The 26,839-nt window shown below is 53.0% G+C and overlaps 1 protein-coding gene across 5 annotated transcripts in view; it reads left to right on the top strand.

Moving 5' to 3' along the window:
- The first annotated feature begins 6,091 nt into the window (after positions 1-6,091).
- The window catches only part of GRAMD1A (GRAM domain containing 1A), a 26,209-nt gene continuing 5,461 nt past the window's right edge, over positions 6,092-26,839 (top strand). The window contains exons 1-13 of one of the 5 annotated variants that reach the window (XM_037820080.1): positions 6,092-6,392; positions 15,291-15,501; positions 15,586-15,606; positions 16,075-16,159; positions 16,252-16,355; positions 16,443-16,538; positions 17,260-17,340; positions 21,967-22,079; positions 22,245-22,395; positions 22,955-23,153; positions 24,111-24,254; positions 25,809-25,927; positions 26,304-26,446. In XM_037820080.1, the coding sequence (XP_037676008.1) occupies positions 6,121-6,392; positions 15,291-15,501; positions 15,586-15,606; positions 16,075-16,159; positions 16,252-16,355; positions 16,443-16,538; positions 17,260-17,340; positions 21,967-22,079; positions 22,245-22,395; positions 22,955-23,153; positions 24,111-24,254; positions 25,809-25,927; positions 26,304-26,446 (1,739 nt within the window). In that variant the 5' untranslated portion in view covers positions 6,092-6,120. Of the gene's footprint in view, positions 6,393-9,361; positions 9,519-9,787; positions 12,861-15,290; positions 15,502-15,585; positions 15,607-16,074; positions 16,160-16,251; positions 16,356-16,442; positions 16,539-17,259; positions 17,341-21,966; positions 22,080-22,244; positions 22,396-22,954; positions 23,154-24,110; positions 24,255-25,808; positions 25,928-26,303; positions 26,447-26,839 lie in introns of those variants that run through there. The other 4 variants (XM_037820081.1, XM_037820082.1, XM_037820083.1 and 1 more) reach the window with 4 other exon arrangements.

The following is a 26,839-nucleotide window of genomic DNA, read 5'->3' as shown; positions in this document are numbered from 1 at the left end:
GGGAATGACCAGGAATGACTATGGTTTGTTAATTTCTGGTGGGTGTGGTGGGAACACGTTCACAGAAATGTTGCTATATTGGGTTATTTTCTTGGGGTAGAGTAGGAACATGTTGGACTCCCTTGTTATGGTTTGTTTGAAATGTTTTTTTTTATTGTATGTTTAAAAAAAATTTTTTATATAGTTGATTTAAAAAAAGTGTTAATTGAAAAAACAATTAAGAAAGCCATATGGACCACACTCTCCTTTGTCTAGTTTATGGATGGATGAACAGAAAAATGGGGGCAAAAAAAAAAAAGGGTACCCAGTATTCTTTTTTACTTTAATTGTTCTTTTTCACTTTAATTTTTATTCTTATTATTTTTGTGTGTGTAGTAATGAAAATGTTCAAAAATTAATTTTAGTGATGAGCGCAGCTATATAATCGTACTGTGAACAATTGAATGTATGCTTTGTATGACTGCATGGTATGTGAATATATCTCAATAAAAATGAATTTAAAAAATTAATTGTTCTTATATTTTAAAATTGTTCTTAAATAAAACAAAAAAAAATTCAAAGCCTTATTAAATAAAACAAAAAAATTTAGCTGTACTAACCCTGCCTGTTTGTGGAGAGCTCTTCTCCTTGCAGCCCTGCCTGTGAAATGAAATGTAATCTTTCCAGTTCCCTGATTCTTTGCTCTCATTGCAAATGAGCATGGGTACCTCACTTTCAGAATTTTCCTAAGTATTGTGGAAAATTTCTAGAGCTAAAAAATGACCAACATGGGAACACAACCACCATTCTAGAATGATTATATTTCTCCTAGCTTTATTTCCTCAGCAGCTTGTATAATGTGTTTTATTGAGCTCATGCTCCATAAATGATCATTCAAACACCTTCTAAAGAATATATAGTAACAGTTAAAGTAGCGATCAGGCACTCACTGTGCTTGAGCCCAGGCCTAACATTTCACTTAACTCATTAGAATCTCTCAAAACCCCTTGAGGTGTGTAATAACATTTCCCAGGCTTTACAGATGAGGGTTGAAAGCACATTAATGACAGGCACCTGTCTGTACACAGCTGTGTTTCCATCTTCTAGAAGAGCAGCTAACAATGTGTGTGTCCGTGGGAGGAGACAGAGCCTAGAAAGTCATTGCAGTTCGTCAACAATTTCCCCACCTTCATGCTGAAAGGAAAACTCCATCTCGTGGGGTTGACTTGATGAGCTTCCAGTCTGGGTGACACATGGGATGGAAGTTCCATCAGGCATTACAGATCCCTCCAAAACAGTTAATTTTCTGCTTGGTCTTGACAACTCCTTGCAGGAATGAGCCCAGATGGTCAGAAATATACTGTTTCTTTAGGATTTCAAAGCAGAACAGTCCATCTTTTCTTAGAATATGTCTTGGGCCCTTCATTAGGGTTTTCAGAATGGGGACGAAATAAATCAGATGAGAAAGGAAAACATCAAAGTAGGTGCTGAGAAGGAGGCTGGGAAGAAGGAAAAAACCCTTGGGAGGCCCAACCTGTGATGCTCTGGTTCACAAAATCCAAAATAAAAAATCCATCTTCGTCCCTCGTGCCCTGTTCTGGTCAAGGGGCTAATTCCTTGGGCAAACTTGAGGTGCCCCAAGCTTCCTCCTCAGGTATCCCCAAGTTTAGAGGCAGGAAATGATCTTGGACCCAGTCTACCCCTTTGCTCTGAGAGCAGCAGCAGCACTTTAATTTAAGATGCTGTGGAGACAAAGAAGTTTGTGAGAAACAGAGGCGCCTCCCACCTGTCTGGGCAGTTAAGGCAGAGAGTGGCTGGGAGGGGGCTGTCCAGCCTCCCAAGGACACCTGGTTAGCACCTTTTTTGTAGACATGGAGCTGAGTCTAACCCAACGGGAGAACCCTCAGGACATGAATAAAAACCTGAAGGGGGACACATCAGAGGATTTGGGATTTTCCTGGGTAGAGAGCATGGGAAGGGTTTGACCAAAGTTAGACACAATTGAGGAAGAAACCTTATGTAGTGAGTGGATGAAATTTGGCAAAAAGTCAAAACTTCCCAGGTGGACACACTCAGGGAAGAGACTGGAAGTCACAGATTAGTGGAAACAGATAGAGACAGCCAGCAAAGTCTTGATGTGTCCAGGGAGTGCAACTATCACGTTATTGCTGATTATTTGTCAATCTGTTAAGCATCCACGTGGAAGCAGAAAACAGAACAGTGCGCACACCCCTATCTGTGCACCAACTTTCAGGTTGAAAATGCTATAAAAACCTCAGAAACTCTGGACCCCTCTACCCACCACTCCGTCTCTGTTGGGAAGGAATTTGATGAGCAGTCTCTCCACCCGGTGACTGCTCTAAATGCAGGGAAGGCGGAGATAATGGAATAGGAGGCAGATGGTTTTCAATGTATGGAGTTTTCAGGATGGGGAAACATGGGGGCCTTCAGGTGATCTCAGGTAGCCCTGCCCTGTTTGAGGTTTCATTTCCATCCATCCCTTTACCACGTTCCCAATGACGTTTGGCTCTAATGAGTTTTCTTCTCTCCACAACCCTAACACCAGCTATGAATGTTCCTCAGAAACCTGTCTTCAAAGACAGACGTTAGGAAAGGTAATGAGAACACTAACTATAAGCCCAGTTCCCCCAAATAATTCAACACGTAAGAAAATATCTTGAGTCAACCTTGGTGTTTCCTGAAGATCATGATCGTGTGCAAGAAGAGAAGGGTGGGTTCTGGGAAAAGATGTAACGGGTGAGGAAGGACATCCTGACATCAAGCCACCTTGTGGATTGGTCCCCACCTGCCTCCTGAGCTCTCCCAGGCCAGCCCTGATCTCCGTAAGGCCAGCTGCTCACTTGAAATCCCCATCTGGATAGATGTGCCAAGGGCGTAACCAACAAGTTCTCCTAAATAGAACTCTTGATGCTTTTCTGCAAAATGTCTTCTTTCTCAAGTATCCCACTTCCCCTCAGATGCTAAACCACAGATCTGAGCCTCGGGCTGGTCTGCACTCTTAAATACAAACTGATAGCCAAGGATCATGCACGTTTGAGAAATGCTTCTAACACTAAAAGCCAAGGGACTCTTGAAGAACAGCGAGATGGGAAGACTTTCCATCCCAGATATTAAGACTAATTATAAAACTATATACAGAATTAGGATAGCATGGTATTTGCACAGGGATAGACACATGGGCCAATGAAGCTCCAAAACATCCATGGATAGATAGGCAAATGGATAGATATAGAAAGAAAGATACTTGATGTGTCTTTTTCAAAGTCCAAACTGGAATGCACCCCCCATGTCCGTCAATACTAAATTGATAATAGAGGTATTTATCCACCATGTATTCCATCAGTGGAATATTACACAATGATAAAGATGATTAAATTTCAGCTAAACGTAAAAAGGTGGATGATTCACAAATATAAGGTTAAATAAAGAAGCCAAAACCAAAAGAACTCAAGGTGTTGTTCTATATATATGAAGTTCAAAAGCAGGCAAAGTAAACTAGAGTGTTTGGGAATATGTCAAGTAAAATTCTAAAGAAAAGTAAGGAAGCAATTATCATAGAAGTCGGGGTAGCGCTTGCCCTTAGAGGGGAGGTGGGGTTTGCCTGGGAAGGGCACTTGTGATTCCGGGGGTGCTGAAAACATGTGTTTTCTTGACCTGGGTGTTGGATCCAGGAGTGTTTCCTTTATAATTACGTGTTAAGCTGCACGTTTATGTTCTGTGCCTTTTTGAGCATGTATTATCTGTCACAAAAAGGTTTTTAAAAAAACATAAAGCACTAAAGGAAAAAAATCAAACAAAAGATATGCAAGAACTTTAGGAGAAAAATTATTAAAACCAAACCTAAATACATGAAGAGTGACCCCATGTGGACACTTTGGAAAACTCAAGGTTGTAAAGATCAACTGTTGGTCATAGCATAACAATCATATTTCTGTTGCTGATTTTCCCCCTTGGAATTTGACAAGCTGACTCTGGTGGAAGATGAACAAGATGGGATGATTTACTTTACCAGATATCAAGACTTAGAAAGCTAATGTAATTGAGGCAAAGTTTCATAGGCCCAGGTTAGCTATTAGATCAACAGAATCAACCTGAGAACTCAGATTTGGACCCATGTAAATGAGGTGAGGGAGTAGTGGGGGTGGGGCTGCAATCCCTGCACGGTTACCCAAGAGAGCCCCAGGAACATTCAGGGAAGTTCTTTCCATCATAGCAGAAAACCAGGGACAACGCAAGTATCCATGGACAGGAAAATGAATAAATAATCTGTGGTGCACTCCCACAATGGATTATTGTGCTGCAGGAAAAATCGATGAAGTATAACCACCTGCCACCATAAGGATGAATCTTTGAAATAATGCTGAGAAAAGCAAGTTGCAGAACCTGACACATGGTGTGATTCCATTTGCTAAAGCTCAAAAGCAAGCCAAACTAAAATATGCATTGTCTGGGGATGCATACCAATGTAATAAGAACTACTAAAAATTTAGGGGAATGGTAACTGTGCAAATAAGGGTGGTGGAGGCTTCTGGAGGGGATGCAGGGGTGGCAGAGGGGTCTAAGGCTGTCTCAGGGGTACTCACTGGTGATGTGCTTGTTCTTAAGGTGGGTGGGGGTTCATTTTATTGTTATACTTTATAACTGCTATCTATGGCCCAGGCATCCTTTAGTATGTGTCGTTATTATACAATAAAAGTGGGAAATAAGAATGCCCAGACCTGAGCCCTGGGGAATACATCTCTGCCATGCACAAATAACGAGAGGGAGCAGCCAGTGAGGTGGGAGGGGAGACATCACATCAAGGCATCCCAGAGGCCAGCAGAGCCTCTCAGAAGGAGGGGTCTCCCCAGCTCAGGGCGGCTGAGTGGTGTAGGAAGATGAGGACTGGAAAATGTCATGTCTTGGATCTGGCCACTGGAGGTGATCTCGGAACTCAGAGAAGCAGTTCTTGAGGAGCAATGGGGCCTGTAGCTATGTCATGGCTGGCTGCAGGCAAACACGAATGATGGGCCAGTAGAGGTATGGGGTGAGGACACCCTTTTTCTGCAATTAAGGGGGCAAGAAAGCAAGGATGAGATGGCCCTACTACAGCCTCCTCCCTGGTGTGAGCACCCCCACCCCTACAATGTCCTTTCTCCCAGGAACAGCTGGCCAGAGAGTAACATGACTCCAGCCGGACGTGCTATTCTGGCTTGCAAGGTCATAATTCTGCAACCCAGCCAGGACTCCCAGGGGGCGGGCTCAGCCTGTCTCCTGCCCCTACACTGGAAGTCTGAACCCCTTGAGACCGAAAGAGGAGGAACCCATAAGGTAAGGGTATTGAGGTGCCTGGGAAGGGCACTGGGCCCAGGCCTGGCCTGTAAGGGTCAGAGTCTTCCCCAAACCAGGGGAGACCCTCTCTGGGTCCCACAGGTGGGGTGCCAAGAAGGCCTTGCAGTGTTCTACCCTGTGGACAGACAGACTCTAGTCTGGGCTCCCTAGACCCAGGGGGCCTCCAACACTACAACCACAAACAACAGGAACTGGCCTGGCTTCCACCCAGGCCAAGAGGCCGCAGCCAGCCACCCTCCCTTTGTTTGTCTTGGGAGGAGCAATTGCTGAGCAAACAGAGAAGGGAAATCCTGGATTCCGCATCTCATCCCCCCTTGACTTGCCGTTACCAAGGCCTGAAGCCTCTGGGGTCCACTCAGGGCTGGCCCCTTCCTGGCCCTGTGTGGAGAGGGGAGTCGGGGTGGGAGACCCAGGGAATGGCCGTGGCAACCACTGGCAGAGAGTGAACCTCAGCCCGGGGCACAAACAGATGTTTCCTGAGCACTTATGCGAACCGGTTCTGGGCTTGGCATTCTGTATGTCGGAGCTCCTGGGCACTGCCCAGCCACCTTAGGAGGTTGGTATCTCCGGATACCTTAAGAAGCTCTAGTTTCCAGAAGAGGAAATGGGGGCTCAGGGTCACGGAAGGAAGGCGGTCACTATGGCACGTCTCTTTTTTTCCTGGGGAGCCGGGGGAGAGCTGGTGAGGGGCAGGGCTTAGACGAGGGCTCTCCTCTTCACCTATCTTTTCTCGCTCCCAGAAACCACGCCGTTGTCCAGAGCCTCCACCAGGCAGGCAGAGCTCTCCCCATGGCCGAGCTCCTGCCCCTGCTGTCTTGGGCACCCCCCCTGGGTCAGGGTGGTGCCCAGGGCTCAGCTGTCCCCCCAGCCGAGCAGCAGAAGCAGCAGCCACAGGGTGGCAAGGCCCAGGGCCTGACCCCTGAGCCCTGGAGGCTCCTGGGGGTGCCCTCCATTCACGTAACGCCGTCCACTGATGGGGAGTCACTCCCCTGCACCCCAGCTCCCCAGCGCCTGAAGCAGAAGCTAAGGACCCCAGACCTCAAGAGTCTGTCCCAGGACAGGTCAGTTCTCAGCAGTGGGATGGAAAATAAATTCTCCATCTCTCTGGGGAAGGATGCCTGAGGGTGGGTTCCCTGTGACTGTCACTGTCCAGGTGAGGGGCTGCAGGTAAGTTACAGAGTGCTTGGATGTCATGAAATTGATGCACAGACGAAAACAGGCAATTGGGAGTGTGCGTTTGGACAAGGACTGTGAGCTCAGCAGAATACTGCCTACTAAGACAGGAGATGGACACCCCCTTTGACTCACCCAGTATTTTTCAAACTGGGGGTCAAGACTCATTTTTGGGCCACAGAACCAATGTAGGGGGTTTGCAATCAGCACTCTTTTTCAAAACTGAAATAGGATAGAACCGAACAAAATAGAGGGTAGGAAGCATAGCGAGGGTAGTGTGGTTTCCTGCAACTTTCGTGACATGGCACCTATTTCACTGGGGGCTGATGTAAAAGGTATTTCCTGTTGCAGCTAATGGACCAAAAAAAAAAAAAAAAATGTTCAAACACAACTTCGGTAAAGAAACACTCCCTCCAGCATAAAGAGACAGGAACTAGGAGGTCCAAGCCTAAGGGAGAAAGGAAAGAACTACACTGGCTCTGAATAGAAAAATTTTAAGTGTTTTTTTCCAACAATGGACACTCAATAAGACAAAGTTTATGAAGCAGAGCTCTGTGAATCCAAGTGGAGAAATCTCAGAAGCAATGAGGGTGAAAAAAGCAAGTTGCAAAATGATACAGTATGAGTCTTATTGTATATATATTTTTAAAAGACACTGGACAATAGGATATAGTGGGAGTGGGTGCATCCTGATGCAGAGAAAGGAAAGAAACATGCACACACCAGCTTCAGGGCGGTGCGTGTCCAGGGGGCAGGGCAGAGAAAGGAGAGGTGGAAGCTAGGGCTTTGGGTGAAACTGCAACAGTTTATTTCTTAAAAAAAAAAAAAAAAAAAAATTGAAGCAAAAATGGCAAAATGCCCATATCTATTACATATAGGCAGTGGAGATACAGATGACCATTACATTGTTTGCCTGTTTGAAAGAAATATTCCCTAATTTAAAAAGAAACAGCATCTCAAAAGAAGAAACGGGCTAAGAGAAATAGAAAGAGCAGAAATAGAGAAAAGAGAAGGGGGTGATGGAAGGAAGGTCCCTCTGAGATCTGAAGGTGAGAGGGAGCCCTGGAAGGGCTCCCTGGGGAAGGGGGAACAGCGGGTGCAAAGGCCGGGAGGCAGGGATGTGCCTGGTTGGTTAGAGGAGCAGCAGGGAGGCTGGGTGGCTGGACAGGAGTGAGTGAGGGGGACATGGAGGTCAAGGAGGTGACGGGGTGCTGGGGTGAGCACTTTGACTCTTACCTGGAGGGAGAGGTCAGGCAGGAGGGCTCTAATCTGAGCCTGGTGTTCTGAAGGCCCCCCTGGGGAGCAGGGCGGGTAGGGAGGAGGCTGCTGTGATGGGCAGGGCAGGACCAGGCTGCACCAGGGTGGGGAGGTGGAGGGGAGAGGAGAGTAGGTTCTGCCTAGAGTTTGTAGGTGGAGCTGACAGGTTTGCAGACAGAGAGAGGGGCCAAGGAGGACTTCAAGGTTTTGGCTCTGAGCAGCAGGAAAGACAGAGCTGCCATTGACCAAAATGGAGAACTGGGGCAGATGTTTTATTTATTGGGGGGGGGGGGGGGTGATGGGAATGGAATTTTTTCAAAAGTGGTAGGGACGGCCAGCAGCTTGCCCTGGACCCGATGTGGGGATCAAGACCCTGCCTTGGGGCCAGGGCTCTCCCTGCCTCGGCTGGCCCTGGAGCTGTGAGGTGGGACTTATATCTCAGGGCTGCAGGGCACCAACAGACTCAGAGATGGGGGCAGGCTCTGGTCAGGTCTGGATCGGGTCCCACTCTGCAGCCTATCCCCCAGGGAACCTGAGGCAAGTTTCCCAGCCTTGAGGCCCAGCTTCTCTGTTGCAAAACGGGCTGATGATGTCCCCCTGCAGCTGCCGATGGGAAAGCCCTTAGCACTGAGTGAGCTGGATCCCAGGGCTGAGGTGACAGCCTGGATAAGACCGGTAAGAGCCAGCAGGCTGGGTTCTAGTTTGGCCTGGATGATGGAGACACAGGGAACTGGGCAGGCTGACACCCAGGCAAGGGCCAAGAATGTGCGCTGGGGGAGAGGGGTGCAAATCTACCGCAGCTCGTCGCAGCTCCCTTCCTGGCAGTGTGGGTTCCTTCCACCCCCACCCCCACCCCCACCCCCACCCCCGGCGGTGACACTTCCATTTCCCCTAGTCCCATCATCTCCATTCCAACCCCTGGCCAAGGGACTGTTTGGTGCTGGGGACCCCTTCCTGGGTATCAGGGACTCCCAGCCTGAGTCCAGGCTGTCACCATCACTCTGAGTTTTGGTTTTTGTTTGTTTTTAAAATAAAATCCGTCTCTCCCCCTCTGTTTTTCTCTATCGCTCTCTCTCTCCCCTGCTCCTTTCTCTGTCTCTCTCCCCTCTGATTCTTTGTCTCTGTCTCTTTTTCCCTTCCTCCCTCTGGCTTTCTCCCCTGCTCCCTTCCCAGGGCCCCTCTGCCTTCTCTCCGGCTCTCCCTTCCAGCCCCCGCCCGCGCCCCCGTGTCCCTCTATCTCAGATTTGCACCCTCACCTCTCCCTCCCTCGGGCCTCGGTCTGTCCCCAACGCTTGCCCGCGCCGTCTCCGCTCTCCTCTCCGCTCTTCTCCCCCCACCCGTCACCCCCTCGCCCAGTCTCTCGCGGCCTCTCCCACTTTCTCACGCTCCACCCCCTCTTCCGCGCTCTCTCCTTCCCGCTCTCCGTCTCTGCGTCCCGAGTCTCCCCAGCCTCTCTCTCCACCCAGGCCTCGGCCGCGTCCCGCCATCGTCCCGGCCTCGGCGGCTCCCTCCTCCCTCCCGCGCTGGGGGCGGCGCCTTGACGCGACGGGGCGGGGGCGGGAAGGGGGTGTCGCCGACGCTGCGGCGGCCGCGGGAGGCTCCGGCCTTTTGTGCGGGCGGCGGGTCGGGTGGGGGCGGCGGCCGAGGCAGGCGAGGCCGGTGTCCTGTGGGGGCGCCCCGCGCAGCCCAGCCCCGCGCAGCCGGGCCCTGCCCTGCCCTCCGGCTGGGTGCGCCCGCCGCGCCGCACCCATGTTCGAGTAAGGAGCGGGGCGGCCGGGGGCGGCGGGGAGGGCGAGGGCTGGCCAGGCGGCCTGGTCTGGGGGTCCGCGGGCTCGCTCCCCGAGTCGGAGCCGAGGTCTGCGGGGTTGTGCGCTTGGGGCCCGGCCGGGGGCGGCAGGGGGATGGGGGCGCGAGCGATGGGGCGGGGGGCCCAGGAGGCCTCGGCGTGCCGCCGTTTGCGGGGGTCTGGCTGGGGTCGGGAGAGCATCTCTCCGGGAAGGGCCCCCAGGCCTGGCTCGCCCGTGCCTGGGAGGCGAGGCGTGGGCGCGACGCAGACCCGGGCTTCTGGTCCCGGGATGGAAGTGGGGAGCAGGGGGTGCGCCGAGACGGGCCCCCGCCGGTCCGGCGCTCACAGGCCGCGGAGACCTAGCCGGGCCCGGGAGCAGCACCTCCACGTCTGTCCGCCCACCCACCATTCCCGTCCGTCGCGAGTCCCGGAGCTGCGGTGGGGGAGGAGGGAGGGTGTCGTCTGCGTGGTCCGAGCACCGCGTGCTTGAGACCCTCGGGGGCCGTGTGCGCGCGGAATCGACCTCTTCCTCCCTGCGGCCCGGTGTGCGCGTGTGTCCGATTATGAATACGCGTCTTTTTCAAGAGTGGGTACGTGTGTCTGGGCTTCCAGTGTCCCGGGAGCCGTGATCCTCCTTGGGTATGTTTGTGTGTGTGATTTCCCGCAGATCCCATCTGCGTTTCCGTGGGGCACACCAAGCGACCTGTGGGTGTTTGATTGTGACTTTGTTGTGTGTGTCTGGGGCTCTGCGTGTGTGGCTGTGATCCTTGGCGGTTGTGCTTGTAGTTTGCCTCTTCCATCGGGATGTGAGGGTAAGTTTCTGTTTCTGGCTGTTACTTGGCAATGTATACACACGTGTGTCTGTGACTGTCTGGTGGATATATGTGTAATGTCCCATGCCATCTGTGGCTCTGTGTGTAAATATAAATGACCTAAGTGTGTCTGACTGACTTTATAGTGTGTACACATGTAAGTCTGAGGCTCTGCATGTGTCGCCATGACCCTCTGTGCCTGTGTGTGCCTGTAATTTACCTCTGAATCTGTTTGCTCTGTGTGCCAATGTGTGTGGGGGTCCATTTGCAACGTTCTTGTGTGTCTGGAGCTCTGCCATTGTGGTTGTGATCTCTGTAGTTGTGCCTATAATTTATCTATGATCCTTCTAAGTGTAGGTGAAGTTCCTGTGTGTATCCATTTGTGACATTCTATATGCCCGGGACTCTGCGTGTGCAACCGGGACCGTCTGTGGCTTTGGGTGTATGAAGAGCTTGAGAGAGACCCCTAGTGCCTCTCTGTGGCCTGGGACCCTCCCTCCTGAGACCCTGGGTGTTCTCCGACTCTCTGGAGGCAATGATGGTAGCCGACCTCATTCCCTTGGGACGTTTACAAAGCATGTCCCAAACACTGTGCTGGTGAGGTGTGCCCATGCCCCCGGCGCTGTTATTCTCGGGTCCCTCATGGCTCTATGGGTGCTGGGGTTCTCTCTGTCATAGTGACAGCAGCTGACACCTTTGCTTTGTCTCCCCCACACCCCCACGGTGAACATCATGAGTGCAGAGGGGTGCCCACCAACATTTGTTGGCTGAAAGCGTGATTTAGCTCTCCTGGGATTGTGTTAACTGGGGCCCTGGAAAATTGTGTGGCTTTCTTGGTGATGGCGTGCATGTCATTTGCCTTCGACTCTTCTCTGAGAGTCTGTGTGCATGTAATTTATCTGGGACTTTCCGTGGTTCTCTATGTTTCCGTGACCCACAGCAGCATTGTGTGAGGGTGTGTATATGTGTGTGTGGCTCTTCCGGGATTTTGTTTGACTGTAATGTATCTGTAGTGCTATGGCTGTGTGTGTGTATAATTATTCTAGGATTTTCTTTGTGTGTCTGGCACTGTCTGTAGCTCTGTGTGTGGCAGTAACATGCCTATGACTGCATGTGTGTGTGTGTGTGTGATTTCTTTGCAATTCTAAGAGAATGCAGTTTGCCTGAGACTATCTCCACATTTCCCCCTTATGCACCCTGTGTCTGCCCTTCTCTGGCCAGCAGCGTCTCGGCCTGTTGCGGCCCATCGTCCCGGAAGCCTGTGGCAGGAGCCCTATTCTCTTCCGAGTCTCCACCCCTGCCCCAGTAACGGTCTTCCAGCCACTCAGGCTCCTCCCTCCCCTCCGCTGCAGACTGCCAGCACCCGGGCACTTCCTCTTTGCCCTGTTAAGGAAGGAGAGTTGGTGGTGCAGGCGCTGCCCCCAGACCTGTGGCTGCAGGAGGATAGGGTAGGGGAAAGGTCTGCATTTCAGCCTAGAGAGGTGAGAAGATGAGGCAGGGAGGGGTGTAGTCACCACTACTTTGGAACCCTCCATAGCTCCCTAGTGCCCTCAGGGTGAAGCCCAAACTACTGACCAGGGCCCACATGTCCTGCAGGGTGGATCTGTACCTTCCTTCCCTCTCTCCCCAGCCCCACTGGCCACCGTACTCTTCCTCAGACCTGCCGAGCCTGGATTAGTTTTCTCTCGCCCTTTGCCCAGTTGACTTCTTGTCCTTCAGGGCTAGGCCTTCAGGGCCTAGCACGCGTGCCCTGCTCACGGAGGCCTTGCTGACCCTCGTTCCTCACCCCTTATCCCCTCCTTGGTCTATGTGATCCTCACATGGGAATCTCCCAGGCCGCACCCCCAATTTCTGATTCAGTGGGTCTGAGATCTGCATTTCTAACAGCTTCCCGGGGGTGGTGAGGCCGCTAGCCCAGGGTCCATCCCAAGCAGCACTGCTTCTTGCACTGACCAGTGTCTGAAATCCTCCCTCTTCCTTTCTCTCTTCTCAGCGATTGTCTGTGCCCCGACAGGCAAGGACTTGCTTCTGTTTAGCTCACTTCCGTGTCCCCACTGCCTGGCCCTGGGTGATTCTCAGCATGTATTTATAGGGTGGATGCCTGATAGGGGACAGTTTGTGGGAGCTGCTAAGACCAGGTCACGGGGGGCTGTGGTACCCATCAGGGTCAGCGTGGCATCCCGGACGGGTGCGCTGGGATGGCGGTGGGACACCGGAGGGAAGACATCCTTAATCAAACAAATGCCCCTTCTGTATGCTGGGCTTTCCCTCCCAGCAGCCCGTGAGGTGCTATGAGGTGCTGTTATTATTCCTGGTATTCACAAGAGGAACTGAGCACAGAAAGGTTAAAGACGCTTGCCCAAGGTCACCCAGGGAAGAAGTGGCAGAACCGAGTCGAGAACCCACCACACTCCAGGACCGCCCCCCCCAAGCTGCTGCACTCAGGCCTGCACTGTCCCTGCCGTCTGGGGGCCACCGCTGTGCACGTGGCTGAGTCTAGGGTGAGGGGGGGCAGTTGTCACCCAGCCCACCCCAGCAAGTGCCCACGGAGGGCTACGGTTTGCCAGGCCCCGTTCTAGGGGACAGGGCTGCAGCTGAGAACAAGACAGCCCAGTGGGGGAGGACAAGGGAAACGAAGCCCGGAAGGCTGGTGGGAGAGTGGGTGTGTGGTTTTAAGTGGGGAGGTGAGGGACGGCATCCTTGAGAAGTGTCCACTGGGCAAGACCCACTCGGACGTCCAGGGCTGAGGAGCTCCCGGGGCAGGAGCCAGAGGAGAACGAGCCAGGAGGCAATGAGGGCAGGGAGAGACCACCCTGGAGTGAGGGGCAGCCAGGAGGGCTCTGGTCTGACCTGGGTATTCCCAGGCTCCCTCTGGCTTTGGGCCGTGGGGACAGGGATGGGAGCCGGGGACCAGGGAGGGGGCTGCTGTGGAGGTCCCGGCGGGAGAGGTGTTGGCCAAGGCCACCATCTTTTTTCATTTATTAATTCATATATTTTATTCCAAAAGTTCATTTTACAAGAATTATGTGAATGCCTGCTTTGGGCCCTGTCCTGTGCAATGCTGGGGACGGGGCAGTGACCACGATGACACTAAGGCTTGCTATCAGGGACCTCATGGACCTGCAGGAAAGGTGGACCTGTCATTAGACAGTGACAGCTGCAGTGACTGAGGCTGGGATGGGGGAGCCCAGGCAGAGGGGTCAGAGCTGGGATGGGGGAGCCAGAGAGAGTGGTGGCAGAGTGGTCTGGGATGCGATAGGAGTTCCCAAGGCAGTCTGGGGACCCAAAAGGAGGGAACGTGTGTGCTGAGTCTGGAAGGAGGGATAAGAGTTTGCCAGGCAAAGAAGAGGGAAGGATGGTTGGACAGAGGGAATAGTATATGCAAAGTCTTGGAGGCAAGAGAGACAAGTTTGGGGGGCCCCAAGTGGCTGAGATAATCCCACTCCAGACTAGATCAAGACCCCTGAGTTCAAATCCTGCCCCAAAACATACCCAGCCCTGCATCCGTTGGCAAGCAGCTTCACCTCCTTGAGCGTCCATCTCCTCCTCTATCAAGTGGATAGATGCATCTTAAATGAACAGGATTACTTGAGGATTAAGCAAATTACTTGTATGGCGAGCTTGCCATAGTTCCGACAGAATCAACTATGCGATACTTACCCCACAGCCCTGGTTGCAGTTTGCATTTATACAGCCACTTGTGCGGTTGTTTGTTTAGTGTCTGCTACCCGCTAGCAGGATAACTTGAAGGCCAGGACCGTGTGTGATGGTTGAGCAGACTCAACGCTGGCTCCAGATGAATCATTTAGTTGCCACCATTTATTGAGTGCTCTCTGTGTGCCGGGGATACAGGGGCAACCAGGTCCTCCTGAAACTCATGGCCTGGGACAGACAATAAACAATCTGAATAAATGGAAAGGCTGAGTTTAGAGGGAGTGAGGTGTGATGGGATGACCAGGGGAGGGGCGTTTGAGTCGGGTGGTAAGACGGAACTGGTAATGCTGGAGCTGCAGAAGGCCTGCGGGCAGAGGGGACAGCGGGTGCAGAGTCAGGGGCAGAAGCTGGTGAGCTGAGGGGACGGGGGGTTGGCTGGGACGGCTGGAGAGGAGGGGTAATGGGAGGGGAGGCTGTGAAATCAAGGAGGTGACAGGACAGGTCACCAGGGCCTCGGTGGCCGTGGTGAAGTCTTCGACTCCTACCCAGAGTGAGGGGCAGCCAGGGAGGGCTCAGCCAGGAGGGCCCCGGTCTGACCCGGGGGTTCCCAGGCTCCCTCGGGCTGCAGGTGGGGAGCAGACTGTGTGGGGTAGGGACGGGAGCAGGGAGACCACGGAGGAGGCTGTGTCCAGGCCGGAGAGGATAGAGGCTGGGCCAGGGGGCAACGGAGGGGGAGAAAGGGGTATAATGGAAACCACTCTTGAAGGTGGAGCTGGTGGGTCTTGCTGATAGATCAGAAATGAGGCATGAGGGCAAGAAAGAAATTAAGAAGGATGCTTAAGTTTTTGGCTCAAGCAACTGAGTGGGTAATAGCTGCTCAGTAAATCTTTGTTGTGTGAATGAATTAATGAATTAAAAGAAACAGTGGGCATTATTGAGAGCTTGCTATGTGTCAGAGGCACTTTATAGGTACTGATTCATTTAACCCTTAAAACAACTTGGTGAAGATGTGTATTTATCATTCCTGGATTACAGATGAGTTAACTGAGACCCAGAGAGATTAGGGAACCTGCTGGAAGTCACGTGCTAGAAAGTGGAGTAGGATGGGTGGATGGATGGAGAATGGATGGGCGTGTGTGTGGAGGGGAGGATAAGTGGGTGGGTGGGTGGATGGATGGATGGATGGATGGGCAGACATTGAGGTGGATGGAGATCAGTGGGCTGATGAGTGATCTGCTTTTCCCCATAATGCTCCTCTTCCTCTCTCCCGCCACCAGCACCACCCCCCACTCTGGCAGGAGCACGCCCAGCAGCTCCCCATTTCTCCGTAAGCGGCTGCAGCTCCTGCCCCCAAGCCGGCCCCCACCTGAGCCTGAGCTGGGCACCATGGTGGAGAAGGGGTCAGATAGCTCCTCGGAGAAGGGTGGGGTGCCCGGGACCCCCAGCACCCAGAGCCTAGGCAGCCGGAACTTCATCCGCAACAGCAAGGTGGGTGCAAGCCCAGGTGGGGCGGGGAGTGGGGCGGGAGAGGGACTTGGGGGCTCATTCTGACTCCGCTCCTTTCTCTTGCAGAAGATGCAGAGCTGGTACAGTGTAAGTGTCTGGACGAGGGGGCTGGCTGGTGGGAGTGGGAGTGGGGTGGGCGCTGGGCCAGGAGCCCCAGGCTGCAGCAAAGCATGGTGCTGGGGTCAGCAGACCTTGGTCACATCCTATGCTGCCACTTACATGCTGTGTGACTTTGAATGAGATGCTTAGCCTCTCAGGGCCTCATTTACTCTCCTTGAGAAACAGTCCTGACCTTGCTAGGGTGAAGGGACCCTCCTGGAGGAGTCAGTGATGCTGCTGGGCTCCTGGCACAGGACTGGCTTGGATGAGAAAGCAGTAACCAGCAGCTGTCACGATGGCCACTGTGGCTGCGGTTCCTTTCGGCCTTGGAAGCCAGAGGCAGGCTGGATTAGAAACCCAGAGAGCCTGTCAGGGGCTGAGGGGACTAGGGGGTGCTGGGGCAGAATTGGGGGTCTGAGCCTCCGTCCAGATCCTCACCTCCCCAACTTCCCCCAGATGCTGAGCCCCACCTACAAACAGCGCAACGAGGACTTCCGGAAACTGTTCAGCAAACTCCCTGAAGCTGAGCGCCTCATTGTGGGTGAGCCCTCCTGTTCCTTTCCCCTGGCCGGGCGTGGACCAGGACAGTGGGTGACTCGGGTGTCTGCCTCTCTCTCCCCTCGGCATGCTCAGATTACTCCTGCGCCCTGCAGCGGGAGATCCTCCTTCAAGGCCGACTCTATCTCTCCGAGAACTGGATCTGCTTCTACAGCAACATCTTCCGCTGGGAGACAACGGTGAGCCAGAGCTGAGCCAGAGCTGGGGGATGTGGGGCCCGGGCAGGACAGGGTCCGAGACCCTTCTAACCCCTCTTTTGTCCTCAGATTTCCATCCAGCTGAAGGAGGTGACGTGTTTGAAGAAGGAAAAGACAGCCAAGCTGATCCCCAACGCCATCCAGATCTGCACAGAAAGTGAGAAGGTGAGCCGGGGCACCTGACTGACGATGGGATCATGTGGTCACTGATCTTAGTGACTCTGTCCTCCCCCCAGAAGCTGGTCAGGGCAAAGCCCTGTTAATTCTGCACCCAGAACTTCTCTCAAATCTGTCACTCTCTGTATTTCCCCAGCCCCTGCCCCAGCCTCAACCCAGGTAATCTCTGATCTGGGGTCCCCACAATCCATGCCCTCACACATCTTAATTCCCCCCTTCCACATATTCATCAACTCAGATGCCCCCACTCCTCAGAAGCCTTCCCTGACTCAATTCGGTCCTTGTGACAATTGCCTCATGGTCACAAGATGGCTGCCTCATACCAGCAGCTCTCACAGGAGAGAAGAAAGGAGGTGGTGGCGGTGGGGATTCAAAGCAGTCTCCCTTTTGTGTTTTTTGGCCAAAGTGGCAAGGAGGCTGGAAAAGTGCCCCTATCAAAGCCTCAGACCCTCTAGCCTCTCTGCCTGGAGATAGGCGAGCTCTGAAGACAGGGCCCGGGGCTGCCTCCTCGCTGCAGTGACCCCATCATCGCCCGGCACAGGGCAGGGCCTGGGATCTACCTGATAGGGAATGACTGAATGAATGAAGGAATGAAGGAATGAATGAGTATGTCAGGGTGGTGATGGGACAGCGTGGATGAGGTTGGAGTTGCCCCCACCTCTGTCCTTGTCTCTCCCACCACCCCACTCACACCCTCTCTGCCCTGCAGCATTTCTTCACCTCCTTCGGGGCCCGGGACCGCTGTTTCCTCCTCATCTTCCGCCTCTGGCAGAATGCACTGCTTGAAAAGGTGAGCCTGCGCTGGAAGGGGGGGCAGGCCGTGGAGCCAGGGGTGCTGAGCTCAGGGAGCTGGTGGAACCCCCAGCTCTTCATGGTGCCCCAACTGATTGCACCGGCCGCTTCCCCCACTAGGAGGACCCACTAGGAGGACCCACTAGGAGGGCAGGTCTGGTTGAGGACTCCTTATTCGCCACTGGCAAACCAAAGACGCTCCGGAAGTGAGGCTTTTTTGTATGTTTGGCAGAGAAATCCAGCCTGAGCTCCCATGTGCTTATTTATAGGCTATTCTAATAGAGCATTTTGCTATGATGGAAGTAGTTCCCACCTGCCCTGTCCAGAACCAGAGCTACTAGCTACAGGTGCCCGTTGAGCACTTGAAATGTGGCCGGTGCGGCTGAGGATCTGAATATTTCATTCCATTTCTTTCTTTTTTTTTTTTTTACATTTTTTATTGTGAAATGTAACATATATACAGGAAAGTGACAACTTTCAAAGGACAATTTAATAAGTAGTTAGAGAGCCAATTTCAAAGAATGTTATGGGTTACAGCTCCACCATTTCAGTTATTTCCTTAAGTACAACATGTATACAGAAAGGTGATAACTTTCAAAGTATAATTTAACAAGTAGCTATAGAGCAAATTTTGAAGCATGTTATATGTTACAGTTCCACCATGTCAGTTATTTCTGGTACCCTAGAAACTAAATATATATATATATAGCTATATAAAAATTTAGTATTCATAATCCTTTGTTAAATCCTATTTTGTCTGTTGCTACCCCTCCCTCTCGTTTGATCACTGTCTCAATGTTCAGGGATATCTGGGCAGTGACCACCCTAACTTGTTCATATTGAAAAGGGGTGTCAACATTATGGGGAAGGGGGCTGCATCTGGTTGATGTTCTTGGAGAGGCTATTGACTCTGGGTTTTGGAACTTATCTGGCATAGGAACACTCTGGAGGATTTAAGTTTCTGAAAGGTAAACTTAGGGCGTGATACTTTTATAGAGTCTCAGATAGGGACCTAGGTATCCTTTGTGTTTTCAGGACTGCTGCTGGTTAGGGCTTGGCTTACTGTGGGCATTTGGAACATGTAGCTGGAGCTTGCAAAACAGTAACCTCCAGCATAATAGCCTCTTGACTCTATTTGAAATCTCTTAGCCACTGAAACCTTATTTTTTTTTTAACCTTTCTTTCCCCCCTTTTGGTCAAAAAGACATTTTCAGGCCCTCGATGCCAGGGCCAGGCTCATTCCTGGGAGTTGTGCCCCATGTTGCCAGGGAGATTTACTCCCCTGGGAGTCATGTCCCACCTAGGGGGGAAGGTGATGAATTTATTTGCAGAATTGGGCTTAGAGAGAGAAACACCACATCTGAGCAACAAAAGAGGGTCTCTGGAGGTGACTCCTAGGTGTAATTATAGGCTTGGCATCCCTTTTACCATTCCATTTCATTTTAATTTTAATAGTCACATGTGGCTAGTGGCTACCTTCTAGTACAGACGGTATTTACCTCAATTAATGCGACTATTTTTAAATGTTTTATGGCCCAAAATTCTAATTGTATGAATGGCGTACAAGCATATATCCAATTGTAATTAAAAAGTTGTAATATAATACCCAATGTAGAATATACCGGTGATTCTCAAACATTATCCTTTCAGGAACCCTTTACACTCTTTAAAATTATTGTAGACACCAAAGAACTTTTGCTGAAGTGGATTGATTATATCTGTCGATATGTACTAGATTAGCAATTGGAAGTGGAAAAGTTTTAAATCATAAGAATACACAAGGACACAATGCATTAGCCATTGGGCAATGACATCGTCACATGTGGTGTAGCCTCTGGGAAACATTATGCACTGGTGAGAGAATGAGAGTGCAAAGGGCAAATAGCATCTTGTAATAATAGTAACACATGACTAGTTATAATACTTATGAAAATAATTTTGACCTCTTGAACCCCCCCGAAAGGTCTTGGGGTACCCCAGGAATCCTTGGGCCACACTTTGAAAACCTCTGGTATACACTGTATTGGTACATGTATAATACAATTATTATTATAGGTGCTAATTACAATGTACAGTATTATAGTATAGGTATCACAACATCTTTCTTAAATCTCAAAACTTCTTGATTTGGAATCACATCTAGCCTCAAAGGTTTTGAGTAAGGGGTTTTAGACTTTTTCCTATTGCATTCTGACAGTGACAGTGTACCAGCTCTGAGCAGGTCTCTTCGAATGCCTACTATGGTTGTAGGTAAAATGCATAACTGCAAGTAATTGAACTAAACCAAACCATGGTTTACATAAATAGACACTGATTTATTTGATAAGATAATCATAATCGCGAAGACTTATCGTGCTTCTGGGTCCCAGGCACTGTTCTGAGCATTGCATGAATGAACTCGTTTGATCTTCACAACCATAAAATGAAGCAGTCTGGTTGTTATCTGTCTTTTACTAGTGAGGCCCAGAGGGGTAAACTTGCTCACAGTTTCCTGGGCTCTTACGTGGCAGAGCTGGGGTTCTGGCCTTACGTGGCAAAGCTGGGGTTCTGGCAGTCAGGTTCTGGAGCCTAACTAACTGCACCACACTGTCTTTCATGTGACAAGAGGTCTGGAGGTGTGTGGACCAGGGTGGATTTGGTGGCTTCCCTCTTTCATCTAGGACACGAGCTATCATCCATGCTCTCACGCTGTCATCCTCTGTACGTTGGTGTGTTGTCCATGTGCTTGTCGCATCATGGTCACCAGATGGCTGCTACAGCTCCAGGCATCATACCTTAATAGAAGTGTCCCATACATGAAAAAAGAAAGGGACACATGGAAAGCAATTGTCCTTTTATCAGGGAGGGAAAGCCTCCTTTAGCAGACTTCTGTTTGCATTTTCTTGGCTAGAACTTAGTCTTGTCACCACCCTCAGTTGCAAAGGAAGCTGAGTATCTGGCACAGGAAAGAAGTGGTGTAGACCCATTAACATTCATTCCTAGAGCTGGGAAAGATTTTCTCCCCCTCAAAACTTGGGTTCTGCTGTCAGAGAGGAAGGGGCGTGGGTAGCTGTAGGCATCATACAATACCTGCTACTTGTGGCTGATAGCACCTTTAAAACCTCAGACAAGCCCCTCCAGCTACGCTGAGTTCGGTGTCCTGCCTTCTTAATGGCTCTTGTCCCCCTGGAGCAGCTCTGGTGATGGCCATCCTCGGGGACAAGAGTGCTGGAGGGTCCCACTCAGGAGCCCGAGAGAAGGACAACACAGAGCCAAAGTAACCAAAAGCAGGGTGGGGGCAGAGGAGGGTTCAAAACTCAAGCCCCACAGCCAGACTTCTGGGGTTCAAGTGCCAGCCTCATTGCCAAGCAGCTTGGTGACCTGGGGCAAGCCGTCAAACTCCGTCTGGCCAAATGGGAATAAAGACTGTCCCTATTTCACAGCACCCAGGGCTGGGCCCAGAGTGAGTGCCCGGTGATGTCAGCCCTTATGAGGCTGGGTCTCCCAGTGGATAATCCCCGGGCTCTGAACCAGCCCCCAGGATCATGTCCCAGCACTGTCACTTCCTAGTCGAGTGACCTTGGGCTTGTCACTGCTCCTGTGTGCCTCAGTGTCATTTTCTTAAAGTGATGATGTTATCATCAACTTCACAGAGTTGTTTTGAAGACTCAGTGAGCACATGTAAGGGGGTGAGAAGAGTGCCTGGCACATAGTAATAACTCATCAAATGTCAGCTGCTGCTATTGTCATCATCCTCATCATCTTCATCGTCATCATCATCAACACCATTTGACCACTCAGGTGTCAACCTAGAAATAAGAAATTAAACTGTAAGGCAATAAAGGCATTTATTTGGGGTCTTAGAATTGAAATTCAGGGAGCACAAATTCAGGTTGCAACCCAAATCATGTCCCATCTTGGCACTTCCAGGCAAGGGTCTTTAAAGGAAAAGAAGACGATGAGACAAGTTGTTTGTGGCCGGTGGATATTTAGGGTACTCCAACTGTCCTTCAGTTCAGATAATCAGCCGAGTTCTTTATCTTGTGGTTTGCTTTATGGTCGGGATGTTCTTGGGGTTCTGAGGAACGCTGTTGCTTGAGGCTTTGCACACTTTGGCAGTTTGTGGTATCTGGCTGAGATCTGCCTAAGAGTAACCTCCCAACTCCATTTGAAATCCCTTAGCCTTAGCAGCTCTATTTTATTTCTTTTAACGCCGGCCACTGCTGGCTGAAATCCCAGGACTCCCAGGGACACTTGGGAAAATAATTGGGGGTGGGGGGAGCTCAGGCCTGGAGGTGAGGTGTCGGTCCGGAATCTGGCCAGATTTGAGTCTGAGAGCTGCCTCTGGTCACCTGCGTGCCCCTGAGCACCTGCCTTCCCCTTTCTGGGCCTCCGTGTTCTCTGTAAAAATGGGAGCAGTAACCGGCCGCGTCTCCCGGGAGTGTGGGGAGGGCTGGGGAGTCGGAAGTGTGAGGTGCTGAGCCCTGGGCCCGGTGGAGGGGGGAGGAGGGCGGCAGGCGCCCCTTGCGGGAACCAGGGGAACTGCGGCGGCTGAGGGTGGGTGGGGACCGGGCAGGAAGGGCACTGGCCCCCTGGGGTGCAGCCGACCTGACCTGCCATCCCACCTGCTGTCCCGCCTGCCCAGACGCTGAGTCCCCGCGAGCTCTGGCACCTGGTGCATCAGTGCTACGGCTCCGAGCTGGGCCTCACCAGCGAGGACGAGGACTACGTCTGCCCCGTGCAGCTGAACGGCCTAGGGTGAGTCGGAGATGGGGTGGGTGTGGGTCCTGGGAGGTTCCTGGGGTCGAGGGTGGGGGCAGGAGGGGCTGTGTGCTGAGTTCCTGGAGTCCACGGTCTGGGAGATCCAGGAGGGGGTGTGGGGTCTCAGGGATGTGGCGGTCCCCCTTCTCCCTTTCCCTGCAGGAGCCCCAAGGAGGTGGGAGATGTGATCGCCCTGAGTGACATCACCCCCTCGGGGGCAGCCGACCACAGCCAGGAGCCGAGCCCAGTGGGTTCTCGCCGCGGCCGCATCACCCCCAACCTTTCCCGGGCCAGCAGTGATGCGGACCCTGGGGTGAGCAGGAGGGTGCTGACAGGGAGAGACAGGAAGCTGGGAGTGGGGTCGGGGAGAGGGACAGACTGACACATTGGGAGGGCAGGAGAGGAGATTAACGGAGGGACAGGGATGAAGATGGACGGAGGGTGAGGGAGGGCACAGATGGAGGGACAGGGAAAGGATGATGGAGGGATGGGGGAGATAGAAAATGGGTGAGGAAAATAGGGACAGAGAAAGAGAGACAGGCAAACGGGGGAACAAACATAAAAGGTGAGAGATAAAGGGGTGACAGAGGAACAGATAGAGGAGGCAGGAGACGGACAGATGGGGCATGGGATGGATGGACAGGACTGTGAGAAGGCTTACAGCCCAGGAGTCCAAAACAGGCCTGGGTGGAGCTGAGAGGACCCCCCATTTGGGTGGCCCCTGGGCCCCTCACAGCTCAGCTCTAAGCCCTCAGTACCCCCCAGCCTTGGTTTTCCTGCCAACGTCCAGACAGTCTCTCGATGTGGACACACAGAAGGCTTCCAGGCTGGGGTGCAGGTGGGGTGAGGCTGGACTAAGCCTTTGTCTGCAGGCAGAGGAGGACAAGGAGGAGCAGACAGACAAGCAGCTGGATGCCTCTTCCAGCCAGACGGTGACCCCGGTGGCTGCACCCCCAAGCACAGAGCCCACCCAGCCTGACGGGCCCACCCCCCTGGGCCCCTTGGACCTGCTGCCCAGCGAGGAGCTGTTGACAGATACGAGTAACTCCTCCTCATCCACGGGGGAGGAAGGTGAGGCAGGTGGACCCCTGATTCATTTGCTTCGTTTACACCTGACCAACCCAACTCAGAGGGGATTTATTGGTTCATGGGACTAAAAAGCTAGAGGGAAGGCAGGTATGGCTTGATCCAGCATTCAACTGATGAGGTTAGAATATGTGTATCTCTTGACTCTGCTTTGGAGGTAGCATAGCAGGATGGATAAGAGCACAGACTCTGATGCCAGCTTGCCAGGGTTCAAATCCTGGCCACACCTCTTCCTAGCTGTGTAACTTGGGCAAATCATTTAACCTCTCTGAGCCTCCTTTCCCTCATCTGAAAAAAATGAAACTAATAATAATAGAACCCATCTAATGGGGTTGCTGTTAAGAGAATTAAATGAATTAATATGTGTAAAGCCCTTGGACCAGTTCATAAGTGTTGACTATTATTATTATCTTTATTGTTGTTATTATTATTCCCATTTCTTCTGTGGCAGCTTCATTCCCATGTTGGCTCTTCTCTTGGGAAGAGATAGCCCCAGCCCTGTCCCAGACAAACCCAGCAGAGGGAAAGCATGTTTTTCCCAGTGGCTGCAGCAAAAGCCCTAAGGTTGGCTCTGATTGGTCCAATTTGGAGCATGGCGCCCACTCCTAAACCAATCATTGTGACTGCCTGGCCATGGGCACGTGCCCTTCCCCACACAGTGTCAATGCAATTACAATTGGCCGAGCCTGGGTGTGTGCTCCACCCTGAACCAATCACTGCGACTGGCCTGGGGCACGGGCCCACCCTGCACCAGGCCCTGAGGTGGAGGGCGCGGATTTGCACTCTGCATCAGTGTCCACTCTGGTCTGGGAAAGTGGGTCTGCCCGCCCACACCACAGGTCCCGGGAAAGGGAGGGAGCAGTCACCCAGAGGAAAGCTGGGGGGCTACTATGAAGAGGGGGGTATGGAAGCCGACTTCATCTGTGCCGCTCTGTCCCCCAGCTGACCTGGCCGCCCTGCTTCCTGACCTCTCCGGCCGCCTCCTCATCAACTCCGTCTTCCACGTGGGCGCTGAGCGGCTCCAGCAGATGCTCTTCTCGGACTCGCCCTTTCTGCAGGGCTTCCTGCAGCAGTGCAAGTTCACAGGTCGGGGGATGGGGCACCCCAACAGCCCCAAATTAGGTGGCTGTTGTGCAGATTGGGGGTGGAAGGTGGGGGGAGTTAAAATCCGGGTTTGTGAGGCTAGAAGTGGTTCTGCTTCTTACTAGCTGAGCAGTCTTGGGCAGGGTTCTGAGCCTCTCTGTTCCTCAGTTTCCTCTTCTGTAAAATGGGGATAGATGATAACAGCACGTACCTCCTTGGGTTCTCAAGAGAACTGAATGAGCTCGTACTAAAATAGTTGTCTCTATCAGTAAGTGCTTCATAAGTGTGAGTAACGACCATGCCTTAGGCCCGATTCGCCCAGGCCCATACAGGACTTGGAGGCCCTGGGGAGAGGGACAGATGAGTTCCTGACCTCAGCACTCAGAATCTAGTGAAATGATAGATGGAACCTGAATTCAAACAGCCCAGGGGCTGTGAGGGTCAGGGGGTATCTGTGATCCTGGGGGTCTGCAGGGAAGGCTGCAGGGAGGATCTGAAATCAAAACTCCAAGTTGGAGGTACTGAGGTTACCCAGGTAAAGGAGAGGGGGAGAAGGCAGGGTAATCCAGAGGCAGGGGCAGCACTGAGAGAAGTCCCTTGAGACCGGGCCACTGCAACCAGGTGAGGGAGGGAAGCCACCGCTCCAGGGGAGAATGAAGGGTTGACTGCAGGACCAGCTGAGGAACCAGGAGGCTACAGAGATTCAAGTAGGAGAGGGGCTGCTCAGGTGGCAGTTTTTCTTTGTGCCATTTTTTCTATAGTGATAAAAATGAGCCATATAGAATTCCCTGTAGAATCAGTCAGACTGTGTCTTGTGTTGGGGGTTACAAGTTCCCCAACACCCAAAACCATGCATAAATTCTGGAGGGGCTGGCATGTCCTGGGGTCACTGGGGAGCCATGGAGTATTCTGGGCAGGAAGTGACAGGGTCAGATTTGGCTTTAGAAGATACCCCTTGACCAGATGGGGAGACTAAGGCTGGGAGTCCAAGGGGGAGGCCAGGGAGGAGGCCTGGCTGGCAAGGGGGGGGATCCTGAACCAGGAGTGATGTCTATGAGGCTGAGTGAACAGGCAGTGGGGCTGATAGACTAGGGGAGGTGGGTGGCCAGCGTGAGGCCCCTGGCTGTGGTGGGACACCAGGAGATGGTGGGGTTGCCCCTGAGATGGAGACCCAAGGAGGGGCAGGTTTGGGGAGATGCTGAGGCCACTCTGGGGCCCCGTGGGAGTGAGGGGCCCTGCGAACGTCCAAGGCAGGAGGTGTTCAGGAGTTTGCAGGACTCCAGGTTTGGAGCTCAGGGGAAAACCCAGGGCGGGATGAGAGGGGAAACTGAGGCTACAGAAGTGGATGAGATGGCCGCCAGGAGGGGTGAGGACTGTGGGGAGAAAAGGGTTCCGAGCTCTGAGCATCACCCACATCCAAAGCTTTAGGCACCCAGAAGGAAGAGGGGACAGACACCAAGTCGGGGCCACAGAGACGGAACTGGAACGCTCCAAAAAGCCTGGGGGCAAAGGACTGGAGAATGGTCTGCTCATTCTGCTTCTCCCTCCCTCCCCCAGACGTGACCTTGAGCCCCTGGAGCGGGGACAGCAAGTGCCACCAGCGCCGAGTGCTGACTTACACCATTCCCATCAGCAACCCGCTGGGCCCCAAGAGCGCGTCGGTGGTGGAGACGCAGGTGGGCGGGGCGGGGGCGGGGCCTCGGGGCAGGGCGGGGCCTACCTCCGACCTCCTCCCGCTCCCTGCAGCCGCTGTTGGGCGGGGCCGCGGGGCGGGGCGGGGCCTACCTCCCACCTCCTCCCGCTCCCTGCAGACGCTGTTGGGCGGGGCCGCGGGGTGGGGCGGGGCCTGACCCCCTCCTCCCGCTCCCTGCAGACGCTGTTGGGCGGGGCGGGGGCGGGGCCTACCTCCGACCTCCTCCCGCTCCCTGCAGACGCTGTTGGGCGGGGCGGGGGGCGGGGCCTGACCCCCTCCTCCCGCTTCCTGCAGCCGCTGTTGGGCGGGGCCTCGGGGCGGGGCGGAGCCTGACCCCCGCCTCCTCCCGCTGCCCGCAGACGCTGTTCCGGCGCGGCCCGCAGGCGGGCGGGTGCGTGGTGGACTCGGAGGTGCTGACGCAGGGCATCCCGTACCAGGACTACTTCTACACCGCCCATCGCTACTGCATCCTGGGCCTGGCCCGGAACAAGGCCCGTCTCCGGTGAGCAGCGGCCCAGCCCCCTCACCTGGGCCCTGCCAGTTCCAGGGGCCGCCCCATCGGCCTCAACCCAAGTCAGCAGCAGCACAGTGGTTCCCACCCTGGAGGGAGAACAGAAGTGCTGGTTCCCGGGAGGGTGGGGAGGAGTAGGTTTGGGGAAAGATCAGGATCTCGGTTTTCGACGTGTTGAGGCCCCTGAACTCTGACTAGTAGAGGGTGGCCGCGGGGACTCTGGTGAAACAGGTCCTGTCTCCTGTGGATGTTTGAGCTGTCAGAGGGAGATCCAGTGCATAAGTGAACAGCTAGGTATTGAGCACCTACTGCATGCCCAGCTCTGTTCCAGGCCCCAGAGAGATAGCAAAACCAAACAGATCTCTCAGGGAGTTCATATCCTAG

The sequence above is a fragment of the Choloepus didactylus genome, chromosome 27 (assembly GCF_015220235.1).
Source record: "Choloepus didactylus isolate mChoDid1 chromosome 27, mChoDid1.pri, whole genome shotgun sequence".
In the NCBI taxonomy this organism is placed as follows: Eukaryota; Metazoa; Chordata; class Mammalia; order Pilosa; family Megalonychidae; genus Choloepus; species Choloepus didactylus.
The sequence above is the reverse complement of the archived record's forward strand: the minus strand, read 5'-3'. Positions and strand labels throughout refer to the sequence as shown.